Genomic DNA, 21,495 nt, shown 5'->3' with positions numbered 1-21,495 from the left:
ATCACAAAAATTGAACTTACAAAAGTAGAATTATGTACAAAAAACCTTCATTCAAAAATAAAACAATGTGAAACTTTAGAGCCTACAAGTCACCTCAGTCCTATTCCTTGTTAAACCAATCGCTCAAACAAGTTTATTTACATTTGCAGGAGACAATGCTGCCCACTTCTTGTTCAAAATGTCACCTGAAAGTGAGAACAGGTGTTCGCATGGCACTGTGGTAGCCAGCATCACAAGATATTTAGATGCCAGATGCGCTAAAGATTCATGTGTCCCTTCACGCTTCAACCACCATTCCAGAGGACATGCATCCATGCTGATGTTAGGTTCCGCTCGATAACAATCCAAAGCAGTGCGGACTGATGCGTGTTCATTTTCATCATCTGAGTCCAATGCCACCAGCAGAAGGTTGATTTTCCTTTTTGGTGTTTTGGGTTCTGTAGTTTCCACATCGGAGCATTGCTCTTTTAAAACTTCTGAAAGCGTACTCCACACCTCATCCCTCTCAGATTTTGGAAGGCACTTCAGAGTCTTAAGCTTTGGATCGAGTGCTGTAGCTATCTTTGGAAGTCTCACATTGGTACCTTCTTTGTGTTTTGTCAAATCTGCAGCGAAAGTGTTCTTAAAATGAACAACATATGCTGAGTCATCATTTGAGACTGCTATAACATGAAATATATGGCAGAATGCAGGTAAAATAGAGCCGGAGAAATACAATTCTCCCCCAAGGAGTTCAGTCACAAATGTTAACGCATTTATTTTTTTAATGAGCATCATCAATATGGAAGCATGTCCTCTGGAATGGTAGCCAAAGCATGAAGGGGCATACAAATGTTTAGCATATCTGGCACGAAGATACCTTGCAATGCTGGCTACAAAAATGCCATGCAAATGCCTGTTCACTTTCTGGTGACATTGTAAATAAGTAGTGGGCAGCATTATCTCCTGTAAATGTAAACAAACTTGTTTCTCTTAGCAATTGGCTGAACGAGAAGTAGGACTGAGCAGACTTGTAGGCTCTAAAGTTTTGCATTGTTTTGTTTTTTTGAGTGCAGTTTTGTAACAAATCTACATTTGTAAATTGCACTTTCATGACAAAGAGATTGCACTACAATACTTGAGGTTAACTGAATTCTACAGTGCAAATATTTAATAAAAAATATAAAGTGAGCATTGTACACTTAGTATTCTGTGTTAACAAATCAATATTTGAAAATGTAGAAAAACATCAAATATTAAATTTCAATTGATATTCTATTGTTTAACGGTGATTTTTTTGAGTTAATTGCAATTAACCAACAACCCTAGTACAACCTACCTTAGCTCTGGTGTACACAAGCTCATCCACATGGGTTCCCACAAAGCTGAGCCAGCAGTGAATTTGGCTCTATAACTATACAACGCTCTCAAAAGAAGGGTTGATTATATGTAGGCTTGGAAGGATTTGATTTTTATCGGTAAACAAATTTATACACACAAATTTTAAATACTAATAACCTAAGTTTACACAGACAAAGAAAGAAAAATGCTGCTTGAGAACTTAGTTTGATTTAAGGATATTCACTTTGTACATTTTGGAATGTGATGTTGAAAATTAGTGTTTTGATGGTTATAAAGCTAACTTCTTGAATCTCAAAATTTACTGTTCTTAAATGATTATCTACCTCCTATAATTTCCCACAAGGGTGAAAATTTAAAATTTATAAAAATTGGAAAAGCTTAAAACCCATAAATTTTGTGCAACTGAAAATTTAATTCAATAAAAATGGAAAAAATGCTTAAATAGAAACATTGATATTACCTGTCAACATTATAAGTTAATTCTGCCAAGCCTAGTTGTTTGTTGGGAAGTCTGAACTAGTTACTTAAGGGACTAGCTAGTCAGAGGTCTTGTCTAGCCTGAGAAATGTATATTGCGTTAGAATATGACTAAGTTATGGTAACTGACACGTTAAATATAACAGACTACCTACACAGAGTGCTAAGTTGCATTTAACATTGGGTTAGTTGTAACAACTCCTCGGGGTTGCATCTAATGTAACCTAATTGCCTTGTGAAGAGAAGCCCAGAGGAAGGATTTGAGAGAGGCTGAGACATGGGATTTATTTTTTTAAACCTCATTAATGTTACAATTAAGTAAACATTTTCTGCATTTCCTTTCCCTTCAGTTTATGACTGCTAAATTCTTAACATGCAGGCAGCTGCTTTCTCAGTCATTCCAACCTCCGCTCCTGCCCCCACCACAAAAAGATTTAAGATTTTAAGTATATTTACCTTAAACTGCTACTTAAACTTTTTCATGCTGTGCACCAATTCTCAGGACAGAGATCTTCTCTTGGACTTCTATTTCTCAGCCACTGTACCCATTCCAAATCACCACTTCCCATGCAGCAACTGCTATCTTTGGTTATATCATAATAAGATATTAGGAAAGTGATATTGAGAGACTGTGAGGAGTGTGACTATTTGGGTATGTTCCCTCTATTTTGTATCTATGGTTATTATTTCTTCTTCTCATGCTGGAGGAGAAGTGTTCATATCAAATTTTTTTCTTGCTAAATACAGCTCCAGTACTCTTTCCAGGCAACTTTGGAGTTTAGTACTGGTTTTCCATGTGTTTCCTACTGCCATCTACAAATTTGATCAGCACAGGTTCCACAGCACCAGGACAATGCCATCTCAGGGAAGACCTGGCAGATCCCTTGCTGTAGGTCACATGAGGCAAAGAACCTGCAGCGGGAAGTGCAGGACAGCTTCACTTGAGATCAGAGGGGGCTCTTTTCCCCAGTATGGTCTGAGCACACTTCGACATGAAACAGCATATGCAGCTATCCCGTGACAGTCTTTGGATCCATTCTCTCCCATGGAACACGGTATTGCTGAATGTATGCTAAGCCAGAGAGACCCAAAGCCAAGGCTCAGGGCAGAAGATGCACCTCAAAAGGTGCATACCCACCAGGTGCATGTTTTCTACTTGAACTGCAGAAGGGGCTCACAGAACTAGACCTACTACCTTCAGGTATGGTAAGCCCCTGACTTGGTACTAGGTACCATATCATCCACTGGATGCAGAAGTTACTTGTAATTGAGGAGTGCTGATAAATTCCTTCAAACGATGGAAGACAATTTGCACATATCACACTTTGGCAGTATAGAGACAGCCTCTTTTAGCGCTAAAACAGTCATTCAGGGGTATGAAAGAAAACCCCCTCTGAGCAACAAAAATTTTAGCGCTGAAAAGTGCCAGTATAGACAGCCCTTTATTGCTGGGAGCCGTGCTCCCAGCGATAAAGCTACCACCGTTCATGGGGGTGGTTTGTTGTTTTTTTTAAATCACCGGGAGAGCTCTCCCCTGGTGATAAAGTGTCTCTACAGTGCCTACATCACAGCACTGCCGCAGCTGCACTGTAACATGGGCAGTGTAGACATACCCTTAGAAAAAAGGAGTCATGGGGATTCTCAAACCCATAACTGTTGGTAGGAATTTAGGGACTGTGTCTCTGTATTAAGCAACCCCCCCCCCATCCACATCAAAGTTAAGTATGAACATCCTACAGCATCTACTACTTCTTCTCCAAGCTGAATATTTGCACATTCTCCCCCCTCACAAGTTCAGTTCTGAAGACCCTTTTAGAAGGATGCAGCCAACAGAAAATAGTAATTTAAACTTTTATTTTTAGCCACTCATGACTAAAATACAGCTTAATTTTACACCATAAAATTTGTATGCTGCACTAAACATGTAAATTAACGTGTGTATGCTTTTCATGTTAAGAATGCTTATCACTTTTATGAAACACAGAGGTAGCTCTATATGAGACATGATGCAAAGATGCACATTAAGGCAAAGATTTTTAAAGACAAAAGCTGAATAAAGTTTAGGTCCACATTTAGGCACCGAAACGTGGGGCCTGGTTTTTGAGAGTGCTGAGCATCTAGCAGTCAGTAGGAGCTGCTGGGTGCTCAGCATTGATCAAAAGCAGGTTACTTAGTTAGGTGCCTAAATATTGGTTTAGGAGCTGAAGTTTACACATACAGGTTTCAGAAAATCTAGGCATGAGACAGCATTTCCTGACATGTGGGGCATGATGGGCTAGGCAGGCCTCAAATATTTTCCAGAGAGTCTCAGCTGTACTTTTAAAAATTTTTGATATGGCTGCAAACATTCAAAACATTAAGTATACCACCTCCTACCGGTACTGCTAGACAAACTTCTCTGGCTCCTGTGAGCTGGGCACACACACAGGTAAGCAGAATACACAGCTGCATCTGCTTGAAGAACTGAAGACAATATCTGCTGCAGTTTGCAAAGAACCTGAAACAACAGCCTTGAGAATTAAGGACTTCCCCATTCATTACAATGGGTGCTAACTCAGATGCCAGATATTAATGCTGGCATTTAAAGTAATTCAAAGCATGAAAGGGAGTAATTGTATTCTATACAGGTTTTTATACCACACATCACCATTGTATCTGAGAGCCTTCCAGCAGTGCATTAAGCAAAGTCACTACTAATGTTTCACTTGTTTGTTCTCTCATCCTCCCCAAAGGAATAATGTACAGTGGAGTATCTTGTTTGGGTGGTTTTTCTTTTTCTTATACATACATATATACACACACACACACACACACCCCTGTTGCTATATATTTATGTTAGAGAAGGCAAAAATCAAAAGTTGCCTTGCACTTGGAGCAGAAAGGGTCTGTGATGGCCCTTAGTTCTTGGAGTTCATTTCACAGTCTGACAGCCTCCTGAGGAAACGCTGTCTCCAGCACGGACGAGCTTTACTCTTATTGTTGAGCGTTCCATTGTGCCAGAGGAGCATAACTGTCTATCAGAGTCTTCAGAAGATGTTTTAGATATCCTAGACTCGGGCCCTAGAGAACTCTGAAGATAAGGGCTGAGACCTTAAACTTGACTTGAGATTCTATAGGAAGCCAGTAGAGTGTAGAGGACAGGTCTGATGTATTTGCAGTAACCTGTGTTGCTGAGGAGCCATGCTGCAGCATTCTATATTAGATGGAGTTTCCCAAGCGCTGAAGACTTTATACCCAGGTATACTGCATTGCTGTAATCCAGGTGAGAGATGACGAAGGCATGAATAACTGAGACCTGGTCTTAGTCCACCAGACTAAGATGGTAGAAAGTGTTACTTGGTGATGCTATGTGAGAGCTCTGCGTCAGTGAAGAATGCATGAGTACTCCAACACTATAGATTGAATTGACAAATCGTGAGTGTCCATCTTCAACCAAGACTGCACCGTGGCTGCAACGTCTTCCAAATACTGTCCTCTGCCCACCAGCATCACCCCTGTCTTCCTCGAGTTCTACTTCAGCCAGCTGGTTTTCATCCAAGCACTGGGCCACCTTGGTGGTGGTAGTGGTGAAGGACAGGTAGGGCAGTGTATCATCTGCATATTGCTGGCATTTTAGTCAGTGTCATATGACCAGTTCACCTAGTGGCTGCATGTAGATGTTGAAAAGGACCAGAGCAAACCGATCCTTGTGGAACAACAAAATGAGGAGTCCAGTGGTGGAGGTGCAGTTTCCCACCACTACTTGTTTGGAACATCGATCCAGGAAGGACTCAAATCATTTTAGTACATTACTCTGGACCCGTCACCTCCCTTAGGCGATACAGTCTCATATTATGAGGTTCTATACAACATACATTGAGCGAGTGCTCATTTTGGATAGGCCTTTAATACATGGTGAGGTTAGGGAATCAAATTGGTTTCCATTCCCAAAGGATAGCTCAGCTCTCAAGTTTGGGAAACATTGCCCCAACAACTAGAGCAGCAGATTGAAAAGTCTGGTTTTAGTGTCTACATACAGTCTACCAATTTTGTTTGTTACATGGTACACAGTACTAGATTGAGGGGGTTAAAACTCTCGAACGTGGAGCCATCTATTAGAAATTGAACTTAAATGTCTGATTGCTGGCAAACTTAATTTTCTTAATGACATCTGAACTTCAAGATTTTCGGCTGCCACCATCATAATAGATTGCAGTTTGTTTGTTTGTGTTACTATTGGGTTCAGGGGATAGGAGTGTTTTTTTTTTTTTTTTTTTTTAAAAGATGAAGTAAAATAGATCACTCCAGAACAGATGGTAGTAACTACTTTTTATTATTGCAACAATGGCAGATCTCTTCACTCTACCACATAAGAATACAGAAAGTTTTCTACATCTTTATTTTTCACCTGTCAACTTAATATATTTGCATTTTATCTACATACCTGTAATGTTGTTTCATAAACTTTTGTTTAAACCTGCATCTTGGTTGCTTTTTATTTATTTTTTTAAATTGGTATATCAGGAAAACAAGCAGGCACAAGAAGGAAAATTTTTCAAAACTTAGGAGTTGCATCACAGTAAACTTATCCTTTAACAGAAGGTAAAAAAACATCACCATTGATCTCTATTCAGAATGACACAAAGAAATAAATATCCAAAGTTCTTTGTACCATTCAATAAGATCTCATGAAGATTGGCCTGTACCTTTTTTGCATGTAGAAACATGGAACAAATACACCACAGTTTTAACCAACTCTTTGAACTTGGGTGTTTTTGTTCTGCAGCATTTACATACACCCCATCCTCACTGTGTGAGTTTACCACTCACTGTACAGCATCTGTGATCATCAGCTATGTTAGTTTCAGTGTAAGAACACACCATATACACCAACACAGAGAAATATTCATTAATGCCTAGTAATGTACAGCTTGATAGAACAAAATCATATGAAACAAGTTTCACAACAGTTTTACTAAAACATTACGTTTTTTTTAAATCAGTTTTCAAATATAAAAATTGGATTTTCCTCCTCATAACTGAAGTATATTTAAAAAACAATTTTTAAAAAATGGCTGTAATTTAAATCTAATCGCTATCATCTGATCCACCTTCTGATCCATGTTCAGACCCCTCAATGTTGGATGCCTCTGGTTCAGATTCATTGCCAGACTCTCTGCCAGAGCCTTCGTTGTCAGATCCTCTATCAGAATCTCTGTCTGAATCACCACTGCGAGAAGCTGGACGAGATTCATTCTCTGAGCCACCCGAGTGACGACTTCCTGATTGTACAGAGTGGCTTCTCCCAGATTGCACAGACTCATTGTCAGACTGTTCTGAATCTGACAGTCTCTTCTTTCTGGCTGACCTGTCACTGTCCGAATCCTCATCAGATGGATGAGCACTGGACCTCCGTGGACTACCTACCTCACTACCAGACTTGTTTCCGTTATCTGAATCGCTGTCAGACATGATGCGTTTATTGCGCGGCTGTTCAGCGTCATCAGAATCACTGTTACTGTTCCTGGCATTTCTGTTTTTAAAAAAAGCAGTAGAATCAATTATTAAAGCTGCAAGTATTGGCTTACTATGATCAAGCAAGAATCCTGGATTTCACAGAGATGTTGACACTCGCACTGAGAAGGAAGAGGAGAAAAGGATACTCAAATAATTCAGAGAGGAAGATGGTATCTTGTATCACAGTGGAGTACTCACTATCTTCCCAAGTGCAGTGGTTCCCAGTTTGGCTATGAAAAAGGGTATTTGGCAAATCTGTGTGGATCACCAAGGAAATACAGTAGAGAATGAAAGGTGAAACACCAAGAACCCATTCAGACTAACATGATACATCACTGAAGCAGCAAGTCAGGACTAAGAGAAGTGGGGGGTTCCAATCTCAGAAATACCAAAGGAGAAATGAGTGTGTTTTTTAGACCTCAAAAGTACACAGTTTCTGGGCACAATATTTCAAAGTACTGACAAAGTTGAATTTTTGGCCATTTAACAATAGTTAGTTTGTTAATTTGAGGAGTGTCAACCCTACAGTTATGTCAATTTAGATTTGGGAATATACTTAGTTTTATTTTAATCATCATCATCTTCAAGCATGGGTTTGCAACCTGAGGGACTGGATGTCAAGGGGTCATGACCTCCCCTTTACATATTGCTTATTTAGAGAACGGTGTCAGTTAACTAGGGTGGGGTTGTCCCAGTATGGAAAAGGTCGAAAGTCAATCTCAGAGCTTTTTCCATCAGGCAGAAGTCAACATCTGACTTTCAAAATGTACAAAAATCAAAGGTTCATACCCATCATCAGCAATTTTGAGTTTATCCTCATCAGAAGAATCTTCACTAGATGAAATTATGGCTTTTGATTTGATCTTTCCCTTCATTGAAGGAGGCAGACGTTCTGGCTTGGCCTGTATGGAAAAATATACGAAGTAATATTGCTTGTTCACTGGAGTAAAACTGATATCAATAACGGAGCTTAAAGTACAGCTGTTCTAACATAACAGATGGATGCAGAAAACTAAACTCATTTCAAACAGCTATTTGTAAATCTGGTCAGAATTTATGTTCTGATTTCAAAATGGAAGCGGAGAGCTTCAGAAGCATCCCTGTAGCTACTGCTATATTAGGAGACATAAAAGAAGGGGAAAGTATGATACATGTTTGCTGCAGGAAGTATTTTACATGCTTCCCCCTTCAGCAAATGTCACTTTACTGAATGCGGTCGCACTGTAATCTTCCAAATGTAAACAGGAACTATCAAGGCATTACGCTTTTAAACTTACAGCCTTTTTCCTCTCTGCTTTGGGTGGACGTCGTTTTTTAGGTCTTGGGCCATTTTCATTTTCTTCATCATCGGTTCCATCATCTCCTTTCTGGGGTCTTAAACACAAAAATTAAGTCAGAATTAATATTTAATTCCTGAACAAACAGTGTATTATTTCCAACAGTGTCAAACGATCAATTGTTAACCCTACATTTCTTGTATTATAGTAATATGAACAGTTAGCATTTTGCTAACACTTACGGTTATAATGGATCTGTATGGCCATTTACAAACTGGGAACTTTCTTTTTTAAAAGAAAGTTGTTCGGGGGGAAAACAAATCTACTTGGTCTTATTCTAACATCATTTGCAGGTTCCTGTGTAAGGTATACTCTAAACCGATACAGAGAGTTACAAAAAGAATTTAAAAGATTTAAACTTAGTTACCTCCTCCTCTTTTTCTTCTTCCTCTCGCCATCTTCTTCTTCACCATCTTGTTCGCTACCACTGCCTTTCCTCCTCTTTTTCTTTCTGGACACAGGCAGATCTTCGTCACTCTCATCATTGACAAACTCATCAAATTCTCCTCCTTTTCTGGAACGCTGCAATAAATTAAAAAACCACACCATACCAGATTTGTAATCTGAAAACCAATCGGTCAACATATGGAGAATATAAGACTTTTCACCTTAATGCCTCGACTGTCCCATTATCTGTACAGATTTAGCACTAAGAAACTGGTTCTTCAGAATGATTATTATAATATATAATTCCACCCGCTGCTGCTATTTGTTGGATAAAGTATTTATTTTCTGTACTGTACTCTTGGAGCACTATCTTGAATTTACCTTCCATCCCAAAGGTGTCTGCATGTCATTGATGAGCACTCTGTACAGCCTCACTAAATGTCAGGTGCTGATTAATGCCTGTCTTAACTCTGGTTACAGAGTAACTCTAAATTATAGAAAAGTGTGGAAAAAACTCCATTCTGTACCCTTCCACCACCACGTTTCTTCTCCTTCGATCCTTCTACTTCTCCAGTGAACATCAAAATATTCTTGGTCTTCTCCACATATTGGGCTCGTTGTTCCAGAAGTTTCTTTTGTTCTTCTTTCTCTCGGAGGCGTTTTTCTTCCTGAAAGAATCAGAACAAACTGACCATTACCAGGACCCTGCACTGGAGGCATGGAGAAGCAGCTGCTGCTAGTGTAGTTCATAGATCACACAGTGACCATGGATGGCTTGTGCTAGAATCTCACATCTTGTGGGGGTGAATTCTGTTCTCCTAAACACCATTTTCACTCATCCTTCCCCAAAGCCTGAATGAACGGGCTCTGTAGAGGAAACAATTTCACCCCTTTTTACATATCCATACATTTTCAGCCCCCTCTTTGTTAAGTGCTCATTTACTCCCTGAACAGTTTCTAGGTATCTACACACAGCTATGGTGGCAAGCATACCCATTTAAAAAAAACACACACACACGCAGAGTACTACAGGGAATATAAACCTGTTCTTTAAGCAGTTTTTGGCGGAGCAACTCCTTTTCTTGCTCTTGCTTGGCACGCAGTTCTCTCTCTTCTTCATCCTGCTTGCGCGCACGAGCCACATGATATTGAGCTTGACTCAATAAATCAGAGCATTGCCTATAACATTCAATGTTTTCAATTAAAGGAAAGTAAGTTTCTAGGCACATCATACATGCTAGAAGGAAAAACAGTTATAAAAAGAACACACATCACAATACTAAAGTTGTGCGTACCACTGAACAAAATACAAGCGATCTGAAGTAACATAACTCAAGTGTTTAAATAATTCTGTACACAACATAATTATTTGTCCTTTTAAAATCCATTACAGTGATATGACTTTTACTTCAGTTTATTCATTCATCCATCTTCTGAGACATATGGATTTTCTAGCTAGCTTTTTTAATTTAAGCCTGAAGAACATGTTTCCACATAGAATGCTACTCAAAGCTGTCTTATTTGTTAAAAAGTTTAGCTACTTCAGTAAGAAAAAAATCCTTAACATAAAGAGGAAGAGTCTTAAACTCTCAGCTGTGCAGCTCCACAAATACCCCTTACAAAAGCACCTTGTATTTAAACAGCTGTAATTAATTAACCTAATCCAAAAATATAGTGATTTTTAACCGATTTAGGACTAAATCTCAGTCAACATGATTTAGGCACATTAGAGCCTAAATTCCATCAACTGTCAATGGGATTTAGGCTCTCAGTGCCCTAAATCACATTTGAAAATGAGATTTAGGCTCCTAACTAAATCAGATATGGCAACGCTGAGTGCAGCCCTGTCTAAATGCCTTTAAAAATCTGGGCCTAAGTGCTCAAACATCAGGAAATAAAGTAGGAAGTGGTCTCAGTTCAACCCCCTGTAAGCTAATGTTCATTATGAAGTTACCTTTAATATTATGTTCACAAATAGTTTCTCAAATACAATGCAAAATATTTTTCTGCCCACAATTTTAGACATACCTATAACTTATATTGGTACTGCAGTTTGCACATGACAATCTGTGAAAAGCCTGAATTTGTAAGATGTACAATGAATAAAGCTGAGTTTTTCAATGTGCACCTTCGAGATATCTGTTTACTGCACACCTAAGCTAGAGGTACTCATATGCACAGTACTATATTATTTAACTTGGAGCACTGGTAAAAACAGCTAAGAAGCTGCATCCAAAGTACTGTGATTGCATGAACTCATTTTGAAGTCCTACCTACACTTCAAATAACTGGTTTCACTAAAGCACTCAAAATCTTCTCAGTGAAAGCTAGTTAGCTGCCAGATTTCATCTTTCTGATCCCAAGCCCCCTTAAAAAAGAAAAAGGGGCAAAGAAATTATTTTTAAGGGGAAAAATGTTTGCCATTAAAAAAAACCCACAACTCATTTTCACGTTTTGCTCAACCTTACAAGTAAATATTCCACCAGAGGGCAGACACCAGGCCTGGAGCGTTCTAGCCTCTCAGCAATAAATTTTGGAAAATTATGAGCAACTGAAAAAATGGAATTCTGATGGAAATGCTCACAGTGCCTTATCTATAGTTATCACTATTCCCCCAGGATAACAAACCGACAACTGAGTTTAGTTCTGGAAAATACTCTGTTTTAATCAGAAAAAAAGGAATAATTTTTACCTGGCTTCAGTAGCAGCAAGAGCCAAATCAAATCTCATTTTATCTCCTACTTTACTTAAATAACTGAAGTATCTGGAGGGAAAATGAAAAACAAAAGCAGATTGATATAGTGACATTTCATCTTATATTCCCCATTTTGTTTTACTTTAACACTCACCTAAACCAAAAGCGAACATGTCACTGCAAAATTTCACAATACTACTGATATGACACGCGGGTTTCTATATCTGTACACTGTGCTTGGGCCTTCTAGTACAAAAGAAGGCTTCTACATTGACATTTAAGTCTGATATCCCCAAAATAAACATTCTTAAAATGATCACTACAATTATTATTGCTCTTTTCCACCTTTAATCCAAAAAGTTCATAAAACACTTTACAGGCTTTCTGTAGGGATTGAGTCACTCAGCATGTAGGAATGTTTGAAGTGGAACATGGCAGTCTTATAATGCTGCTGACACTTTCAAATTGTTTACAACAAGTATGAAAAAAAGAAACTTCACCGAACTGAAACTACTGGGAAAATGTAGGTAAATAGAAATTTGGCTGTGATAACTCAGGTGAACACCCTAACTATTGCGAAAAAATGAGAGAGCATCTTTTCAGCACAGTTGACTTGGTTCTATTCTGTTTTAAAGTACTCAAACAGAACCACATCTATCAATCAAGTCTTAGATCTTTTTAATTTAAAAATTAATTCTTAGAACTGTTACTAGAGGGTCAAATCCAAATTCTCTATTTGCTTCTATACTGGAGGCAGGCCTAGTTTCTAGACACAGCTGTCCTATGTACTGTAATTCTCACACAGCAAGAAACTGAAGTCTCAGAAATAAAGAGCTCTGTTGGAGACGGCCTTGAAAATCATCATCTCTCCTCCGTTACAGATCAGTCTTGCCTGAGCTTTCCCAGGAACCTCAGTATCTGCTTCTGCTGCACCTGCCTAACCCAGTCCTGCTACGCTGCCATTTGTAGCCTCTGGTGATGACATCAACAGGAGGGAGTCTTTGAAACCCTGCTCCACCGGTGCCTGACTACGTATGTTGTTGGACTAGTCACACTTATGTGTTTTCCATTCTACTTCGGACTGTGGTGACCATTGAAACTGCAGTGAGAAAGGGAGGAAATAGAAAAAATATATTTTTTCCTGCTAGAACTCTGCTCTGGCCAAATTTACATTTTCTCGACAGAAGCACGGATCTCAGAAGATGCAGGAACACAGGTAAGCAAGGATAGATCCAGAGACCTTTAGAGGCTTTGAGGTCTATAGGTATAGCTTCTGGAAGGCATGCAATAGAGACTTTCCAACCCCCTCAAAAATAACTTCTCAATCTGCAAGCAAGGATTTGTCTAGGTTTACTTGGTCCTGCCTCAGCATAGAGGGCTGGGCTGAGCTTCATGACTTGGGAGGTCCCTTCCAGCCCTACCTTTCTATGACTGAAAGGATTTCTATAGTAGAACTTTTTTTCCTGTGCTAGACTGACCTAGCATTCTACTGCAAAGAAAAAAAAATTTTTTTTCATATGAGATACAAGATTCAGATTCCACCCTCAAGTTTATCCTGACAGACATTCAGCAGCAAAAGTGAAATGTGTTGGAACTCTGAATTCCCCCAGTCTGGGGCATCAACTCCACTTAAAAAAAAAAATCTGGCTGTAATACTTTAGTGAGTACAACCAAGCAGGATAATTTAAATTCCACACCAATTCTGACAAACTCAGTCATGTAATGCAAGCCATTTTCCTCAAGACAAGAGATTACAGACTTCTCTTACAGGATTTCTAAATGGAAATTTGTTTAACTAGATTTTTGTATTGCAGCAGGCAGTACAATTTTGAAGTGACTGCTTGTATAAATAAAAGGGCTTTGTTTTTGTTTTTTAATTTGTGAGCAAAATAATTAGAAGCCTTTATCCTGAGAAAGTGTTTTGGTCAATACTAGGAGCACGATATTTCTGGGCATGAATGAGGAAATAGGGCAAAAGGGCTCAGACAAAGCAAGTTCCTGCTATAACAGAAGTCTGAAAAGAAACACCTACTAGGCAACTTTGTCTCGCATTTCAGAGTTGTGCTTAAGTATATAAAGCAAGTGACAGCAACATCAGCCTGGATGCACAGACTGTTTTTGGAAGTGTATCAGAATCCTTCATGCCAATATGACTGGCTGACCTTCCTCCAGTTGGTCTGACTCAGCAAACTCAATGGCAATTGATTAGTAACTATGAATGAGATTAGAATTAGAGATGTCAAGTGGCAAAGCGAAGCCAGGACTAGTAAAAAAGTACTCATTTGTAACATTGGTCGATACCTGTAACCAAATTGCTCTGCTAAACCTAGGGTTGTGAGTTCAATCCTTGAGGGGGCCATTTTGGGATCTGGGGCAAAAATTGGGGATTGGTCCTGCTTTGAGCAGGGGGTTGGACTAGATGATCCCCTGAGGTCCCTTCCAACCCTGGTATTCTGTGATTCTATGATCTACATAAGCTTCAGTTACAGAAGTGAGAACAAGTCACTTTGATAGGTATACAGCTTAAAAGTGAAGAATCGCACTGTGGTTTGTTCAAGCAAACAAAAAAGTAACAAAGTTTGCCTGCCACACAGTGTTTTGGAATTTAAGGTAAAATACTTCTTGAGATCTGTGACTGAAGTAGGTTGGCAGGTAACCAGGATATAAAACAAATGACTTCAAGATTTTACAACCAAAGTCTGCATCAGGAAAGTGGGCAGGAAGAAAAGAAAGCTGTGGAAGGCCAGCATTAGTTACCAAGGGACAGAAATAAGCCTTAATTTCTATGGTACGTTCAACTCAATATGCTCACAAGTGCTGACAGTTTGATTAATCTAATTACACTCGGTTCTCTTTATAAAAAAAAATAGTTTGTAAAATAACTTGAAGTCTGATTAATTAAGAGACCTTGAACAAGCTCATGAAATGGCTCTAAAGCTGGTAGTTTTTTTTATTTTCACAATTTCTATGAATGAGTATTTATTCATTTTCAGTTAGTGAATAGCAGTTTGTGATGGATTTCCTCGCCCCCTTCAATTGTGATCTTCTCCCACCGGAATGAATTACATAAGGCAGAGACAAAACAAAAACAGAACTACTTTGGAGATTAACTCATTAGCTTATCAGGACATACAACACCAAAACAAAGAAAACTGGATTTGGAGCAAAGATTGGCAGGGCTCCATTTTTTTCAAGCTTAAGCTCTCTATATCTAATGTTTTTCCACTAGGAATGTTGAGAGATGTAACTTTTTTTTAAAAAAAAAAAACAAAACGCAAGATTTTTACAGAAGACACTTTCACTCATACCAAAATTGGAATTTTAGATCCACACTGAGTATTTTCTAGAAGAAAGTATTTTCTGTAATGACAGCTAGGTAAAATATACTACAGCAATTAAAAAGGGGGCATAAAAACTTTTTTACTGCATATTGTTACCTGTGGGCTAACTCCAGTTCTTTCACAGCATTTAGTACTTCCTTCAGGTTACTTTTTTCATCTTTCAGGACAGAGGTGGCTAGCCTCTGTAGCACTAGAGCCACATTAAACATAAGGACTGTATCACTGGGTGCTACATGTCTAGCCTGTGAATGAAATGGACATCTTTTAAATCACAGAAAGTTATCAATGACATATGGATGGTAATCAATTATTTCAACCCCAGACTATAGTATTTAAAGAGATGTACAAATAAATGTACATTAATAACCCAAGGATATGAAACACCATGTACTAAAGAATAAAATTACTTTAAAAACTGCAATATACATACATATTTTTACCTTCAGCAAAGTCTGTTTGCATTCCTGTAATTTGCCACATTTGAAGAGTGCTCGGGCCAAGTACAACAATACTTCAGTATTCTGATGCTTATAGAACTTTCTGAGGCAATTTTCATACTGAAATGGAGAGATCAAATTACTAAAAAAAGAGATAGTGGAGTTTTAAGAACTCTTGTAGCAGTTTTGCATTGCAGACAAGTCCAAGTAACTTGGGTCCTATTCATGAAATATATTTACTTCATGATTTTTTTTGGGGGGGGGGGGGGAATAATTACACTGTGTTGCATGGCTCTCTTCCACTTTATTGTATACCATTCTGAGTTCCCAGTTATTGTAAAAACTTGTAGGTCCCTCAGAACTCCTGCAAGTCCTTAGCTTAATACAATAGGATCCTACGCATTTTGGAACGGACAACATTGTAAGCATGTACCATTCGTTTACAGCAGTGGTTCTCTGGGGGTATACAGAGATCTTCCGGGTGTACATCAACCCATCTAGATATTTGCTTGGTTTTACAACAGGCTACATAAAAAGCACTATCGAAGTGAGAACTAACTAAAATTTCATACAGTGGCTTGTTTTATATTGCTCTTATATACTATATGCCGAAATGTAAGTACAGTATTTATATTCCAATAATTTTATTTTATTATATGGTAAAAATGAGAAAGTAAGCAATTTTCCAGTAATAGTGTGCTGTGACACTTTTGTATTTTTACGTCTGACTTTGTAAGCAAGTAGTTTTTAAGTGAGGTGAAACTTAGGGTACACGACAAATCAGCATCCTGAAAGGGGTACAGTAGTCTGGAAAGGTTGAGAATCACTGATTTACAGTAACCAAGCTAGGGGTACAAATTGTGCAAGAAAAAGAACTGTTGTAACAAACATGTTTATTTAAATTATGAAATTTGAAATTTCCATTTTCTCTCTATTCATGTGTATGTATTGCTACCATAACCTGAAATATATTCGATGTACCTCTTTCACCCTGTCCCCTTCACTATAATTTCTGAGGAAAAAGAATAGTCAGTTCTAATAAATACCTATCAAGTTAGTTCTATCCAGCTAACTCAATATTCTTTGGCTCACTAACTTATCTAAGTGTTGCTGAACTGTAATGCAGGTACAATCAGCTTACAACTGGGCTTCATGCTGTGTTTAGGGTTTTATTCTCAGTTTCCACTGGTCATTACCACCCTTTCTTGATCTAGTGGCAGGCTGTCACATAACATGCCGTTTCTTTTTTTCCCCCTGCATCCAAAAGTTATGCAGTTTTTCCTTGCTGTTTTTTTTTTTTTATTGAAAAGCCTTGTATCATTTCTGATCATTTATGGGAAAATCATTTGATTTGAACTTCCTCACATTTCAAACCACTGGAGTAGAAAGTGTCTCAATCTCTATTAAATTGGCAGGAAGCACTACCCTCTGGGGTTGGACTGTGCTTTGTCTCCCAATTTCCTCTTGTAGTTTATGGCCAAGGATTCTATATTTGGTGAGAAAGCTACCTTGGCTTTGCAATTTTCTGTAGAGAGTCAGCTACTGCAATAATTTTGTGGCTGTAGTAGTCTAAGTTGTTATATTTGATTTGTTCTTCCATATACGCCAATACTGGTGCTCTCTTAGCGTGTTGTGCATTTTTAGTTCTGGGTGGAATTGTTTGTGTTGGCAAGCCCACAGAGGATAATGCACTTCTATTTGGGTACAATCTTTTGATCTCCCTGTGCTTTGCAGTGGAGGAACTTTTTGCTGTGCTGCTCTTAAGTTTAGCGTACTTTTCTGCATGTCAGAAAGATATGGGTAAGTGACCCCCCAGTTTGTCCCTGGAGTTCTAGTGCTCGTAAAATATCTGCAAAAATGTTGAAGTAAAGTTTCTATTAAGATTTTTGTCCCAAACAGTGCAATTGGCTGTTACAATAGGCTTGCAACTTCACTTTCATATTGTATAATTTGACTCCTATTGCTATCAAATAGTTTTATCAGTAGTTTCAATGGAGGACTGTATTTAGTAGGTTTTTTTATGGCATTATCTATGAAACCATATGGCATCGCTGTTTCTTGTAATGCTTTTGTAGCCATTCTGAAGCTCCTGGGTGCGTTTACTCTAAGGCCCACGTACACACAATTTAAGGAGGGTTCTATTTCCACGTCTCTAATAATGTTTTAGTTTGTTCTGAGCTTTTCTCCAAAACGTCATTCAGTTGAGTTTTGCTTGTTTTTGTTATTTTAAGTTTGACTTGTAGGGCACATGTTTCAGAGTAGCAGTTTTCTAGTGGATGGATGTTTCTTCGGAAACAATTTTGTATAGGCCATAGTTTACCAGATCCCCAGTTTACAACAGGCATTTTATCTCTTAATTATTTAGTATGATTTTTGGGTTTGTGGATTCGGCCAAAAGAGTTGGTAGGATCAACTGTGTGTGTGTTGAAAGGGCGGTGATGAAGTTATAAAAGTTTTCTTGATAGTTTTGGAAGTGTGTGTTTTATACACGTTAGTAGTCACATTCTGGGCCATGATTACAAAAGGCCATGAAGGAAAGACAGCAAACTGTACTTATCTTCAGTAATGTTCTCTTATAAATGACATTAAGTGACTGTTGACTGAACTACACACAATCAAAAATGCCTCCTAGTAGAACAAAAAACTCGTATTTATATCTTAACTCTACTTAGGACAGCATAGAAGATAAAATGTACAAGTTGATAGATCCTTTGTTACTCTTGTCCACAGTTGGCAGTTCACGTCTAAATCTAGACATAGCCTGGCCGCTAGAAGGACTTCTCTTTTATTTTGAATAGGACCATAAATTTGTTAAAACAGAATATTATTCAGAATAGCTGAAGCTGCCAGCAACGACCTCTAGCTATTCCTTTGCTACCTCATTTCAATATTTTAAATGGTTCAACTTATAGAGGTTACCATCTGCACAGCACTGATGTACTGCTTCTGTTCTACGTAGATGTGCGCCAGATTCAGCCACACATCGCTGATATCTGCTGTTGCCTCTCTCACTTGGGCAAAAACATCACGAGCCTCACGGAAATATCCTTTGTGTGCCAATACAGCTCCTAAAGGGAAAGTTAAACGTACAGTGTAAGCTTCCAGGTTTAAATACTATCAAAGTTCCCAGAATGTTAACAGAAAATTGAGACAATTAACTGCATGATATAGCAAGACATTCCTCCTGAGATCAGTAATGTATAGCCCCTGGAAAAAAAAACAAAAATGATGCTTGAAATGCTCTGCAGATTATATACTAAAAGAGCTAAATCCAAGAACCACCACTAGCAAACTACTAAAGGGAATTCAGGTGTAATAATCACCTATGCCATTAGCAGCATACAAATTCTTTGGATCATTTCTAAGTACTTGCTTGTAGATTGCTAGTGCACGATCTTGATGACGCTTTTCCTACAAACATGAGTAAGAAAAAGATCAATCAATCATTCATTCATTCATCTATCTGTTTGGTGACGCAGTGCACCTAATATTTTTACAACTGATGAACTTGCCATACATACAACATAAAATACTTCCACCAGGGAGGTCAAAGGTTAATGGCATACCAATGTGCTTCAACAGGTGTGAAATTTACCTTCTCTCTATCCCTGGTGGGCTGATGCAAAGTTTGTAACCAGACATTACCAAGAGCCAGCATGGAGTAAGTGTCATTTTGCGTGGATGGTTGTTTCAATATCCTTTCAAATTTCTTCTGTCCTGGACCCCATTCTTGTTTAGCCAAGTGAAGATTACCAATTAAAGACCAAGCATCTGGATGGTCCTGAAACAAACTCCATTGTAAGTAACTTAAGGACTGTTTTCACTTATCTGTGCTAGACATCTAAATACAAGCCTTAATCATTGTATTATTACACGTGTATTATATGGAAATAAATTACATTTTTATATACAGAAAACAGAGCAGAGGAAGTTAACTAAAAGAAAGGACTACTTTGGATAACTTGCATGTATTCAAAAAAAAAAAAAAAAAAAGACAGGAATCCAGCGAATCTCATTTGAAATTTTTGTTCTAAATTAAATATTTAAGAGTCTCACTAACCTGATTTATCTGAAGTGCTTCTTTAAACCAATCAGAAGCCTCATAAAAATTGCCTTTATCTCTAGCCATAGCTCCTAAGCGCAAATAGCCTAAAAACAGAAAATGATTTTACATAATCCGCTCAAACAGAATAAATCAGGCCAGGCAAGGATTTCACAAACTGTCTTTTTCCTGATATGTTTAGGATATCAAGCACCTAAAGATATTCTATATTTTTATTTCTATATATGGACACACATATGATTTTTATTTAAATGCTGGAGAATGGAGTTGGAAAGCTTATGCTATCTCTGACTATATCTTTTGTAAGTGTTAATTAAAATGGTTAAAATTTGAAAACAATTTGATTTGACTTATGATCTATGCACCGAATAGAAGAAAGAAGGATACATCAGTTACACAAGACAAATCGCTCAGCCTCCTGAAGTCTGTTATAAAACAAAAATCTCAAACAATACAAAGGGGCAGATGAGGGCCTCAAAACAAAAATCTTTCAGTTTGAAGAGGATTATTGAACCAAAATAGAAGAATTTCTTACAGTCAACATAGTTAGGATGTTCCCTTAAAATGTTTTTATATAGCTTTTCTGCTTCATGGAATTCACACATTGCCTCATATAGTCTGGCAAGATTATAAGATGTTGTTACTGAGATAGCATTGTAGTAATGCTCATCATGTTCAGCTTCTGCCTTAGCACGATCCAGAGATGCCAAAAAGTATTTCTAAGGACAAAATAAAGAGAGGAAGGAGAGAGGAACAGAATGCTTAGATGATTAAATAATTTAAACTCAGATTTGGATAATTTCTTAAAATTAGGTTATTTAAAAAGTAGTAATGTGGTTTAGTACCTTTGCTTCACCTAGGTTTCCAAGCCTAAAATGGAGAGCACCCACATTATTCAAAATCTCTGGTGGGACATCAGCCTGCACTTTCTCCTGAAGGATGCGTGTTGCTGTTCCATAGGCTGAGAGGGCACCCTGTGCAATTGTAAGATTGAAAATGTGGGAAGGAAGTAGCGGGATGAGTTCCATGCATCACTTTGTAACTTAAACCAAGTGTATGTGTTATACAATGTCTCCATTTTACAGCATTAATACCTGTATGTCAGTCTGCTCAAGGATTTGCGCTAGTTCAATCCACGCTTCTACGTCATCTGGATACTGTTCTGTGACTTTCTTCAAGTGACCCTGAGAAAAAACAAACATTACTTATGCACTCAAAAGATAAATATAAACTGTCAAAAAAGGCACCAGATTTTGTTTTTCTACTTGTTTAGGTTTGAAAGCAGAAACATCTCTTCTGTAAAGATATAAAACTTCAAATGTATGCATATGACTGAGCATGTTAGGCAACAAAGCCAACCTAGTTCATCATCACTTAACACCATGTATTCTGCACCCCACCCCATTTAGTAAAATATGGGGAAAGCCTTTAGGGTTCTAAATATTCAGGAGGAATACAAACTTCCTCAAAACTACCACATTCAAATAATTGAGAAATTAGCAGACTGATTTGCCGTGAAACTTATTTTCAGATCAGTCCCGATATTATGCTTGTCGGTTTTCATTAAAGCTCAGCTCTGGGAAATGTCTGTGTTCCCTACCAAAAGGAGGGTCTGTCATGATAGAGATATTATATACTGTTAAATTACTGATCAGTAAACGAAACCATGTTACCACACTGCCATTCAAAATTTGAGGGAAAAGCAGTGCTGAGTAAATACAAAGAAAATCAGTAGGAAAAGATCTAAGCACCAGAAAGAACAAACAGACAAATTTTAAAAAAAATGTTGCACTAGTATGTGACAATGTCCTTTTAGCATGTTAAACTGGGAGGATAAGAACATTCCCAGAAATGTGATTGTCAAGTTGTCATTTACAGGCAAATCACCTTTTTTGTGCAGAGGAAAACAAGTGTTTTTCCA

General features: G+C 38.0%; 1 protein-coding gene across 1 annotated transcript in view; it reads right to left on the bottom strand.

Annotated features, from left to right (window-relative positions):
• Positions 1 to 6,130: 6,130 nt before the first annotated feature.
• The window catches only part of CTR9 (CTR9 component of Paf1/RNA polymerase II complex), a 28,970-nt gene continuing 13,605 nt past the window's right edge, over positions 6,131 to 21,495 (bottom strand). The window contains exons 10-25 of the mRNA XM_074955059.1: positions 20,669 to 20,758; positions 20,420 to 20,548; positions 20,110 to 20,293; positions 19,572 to 19,660; positions 19,107 to 19,292; positions 18,835 to 18,922; positions 18,431 to 18,579; positions 15,515 to 15,631; positions 15,171 to 15,316; positions 11,731 to 11,802; positions 10,082 to 10,217; positions 9,566 to 9,706; positions 9,019 to 9,173; positions 8,592 to 8,688; positions 8,104 to 8,216; positions 6,131 to 7,330 (exon numbers count right to left, since the gene is read on the bottom strand). Coding sequence (XP_074811160.1) covers positions 6,886 to 7,330; positions 8,104 to 8,216; positions 8,592 to 8,688; positions 9,019 to 9,173; positions 9,566 to 9,706; positions 10,082 to 10,217; positions 11,731 to 11,802; positions 15,171 to 15,316; positions 15,515 to 15,631; positions 18,431 to 18,579; positions 18,835 to 18,922; positions 19,107 to 19,292; positions 19,572 to 19,660; positions 20,110 to 20,293; positions 20,420 to 20,548; positions 20,669 to 20,758 — 2,337 coding nt within the window. The 3' untranslated portion in view covers positions 6,131 to 6,885. The remainder of the gene's footprint in view (positions 7,331 to 8,103; positions 8,217 to 8,591; positions 8,689 to 9,018; positions 9,174 to 9,565; positions 9,707 to 10,081; positions 10,218 to 11,730; positions 11,803 to 15,170; positions 15,317 to 15,514; positions 15,632 to 18,430; positions 18,580 to 18,834; positions 18,923 to 19,106; positions 19,293 to 19,571; positions 19,661 to 20,109; positions 20,294 to 20,419; positions 20,549 to 20,668; positions 20,759 to 21,495) is intronic.

This window comes from Natator depressus, chromosome 6, assembly GCF_965152275.1.
Source record: "Natator depressus isolate rNatDep1 chromosome 6, rNatDep2.hap1, whole genome shotgun sequence".
NCBI classification, from domain to species: domain Eukaryota; kingdom Metazoa; phylum Chordata; order Testudines; family Cheloniidae; genus Natator; species Natator depressus.
Note: the sequence above shows the minus strand (reverse complement) of the source record. Positions and strands in the feature narration are given on the sequence as shown.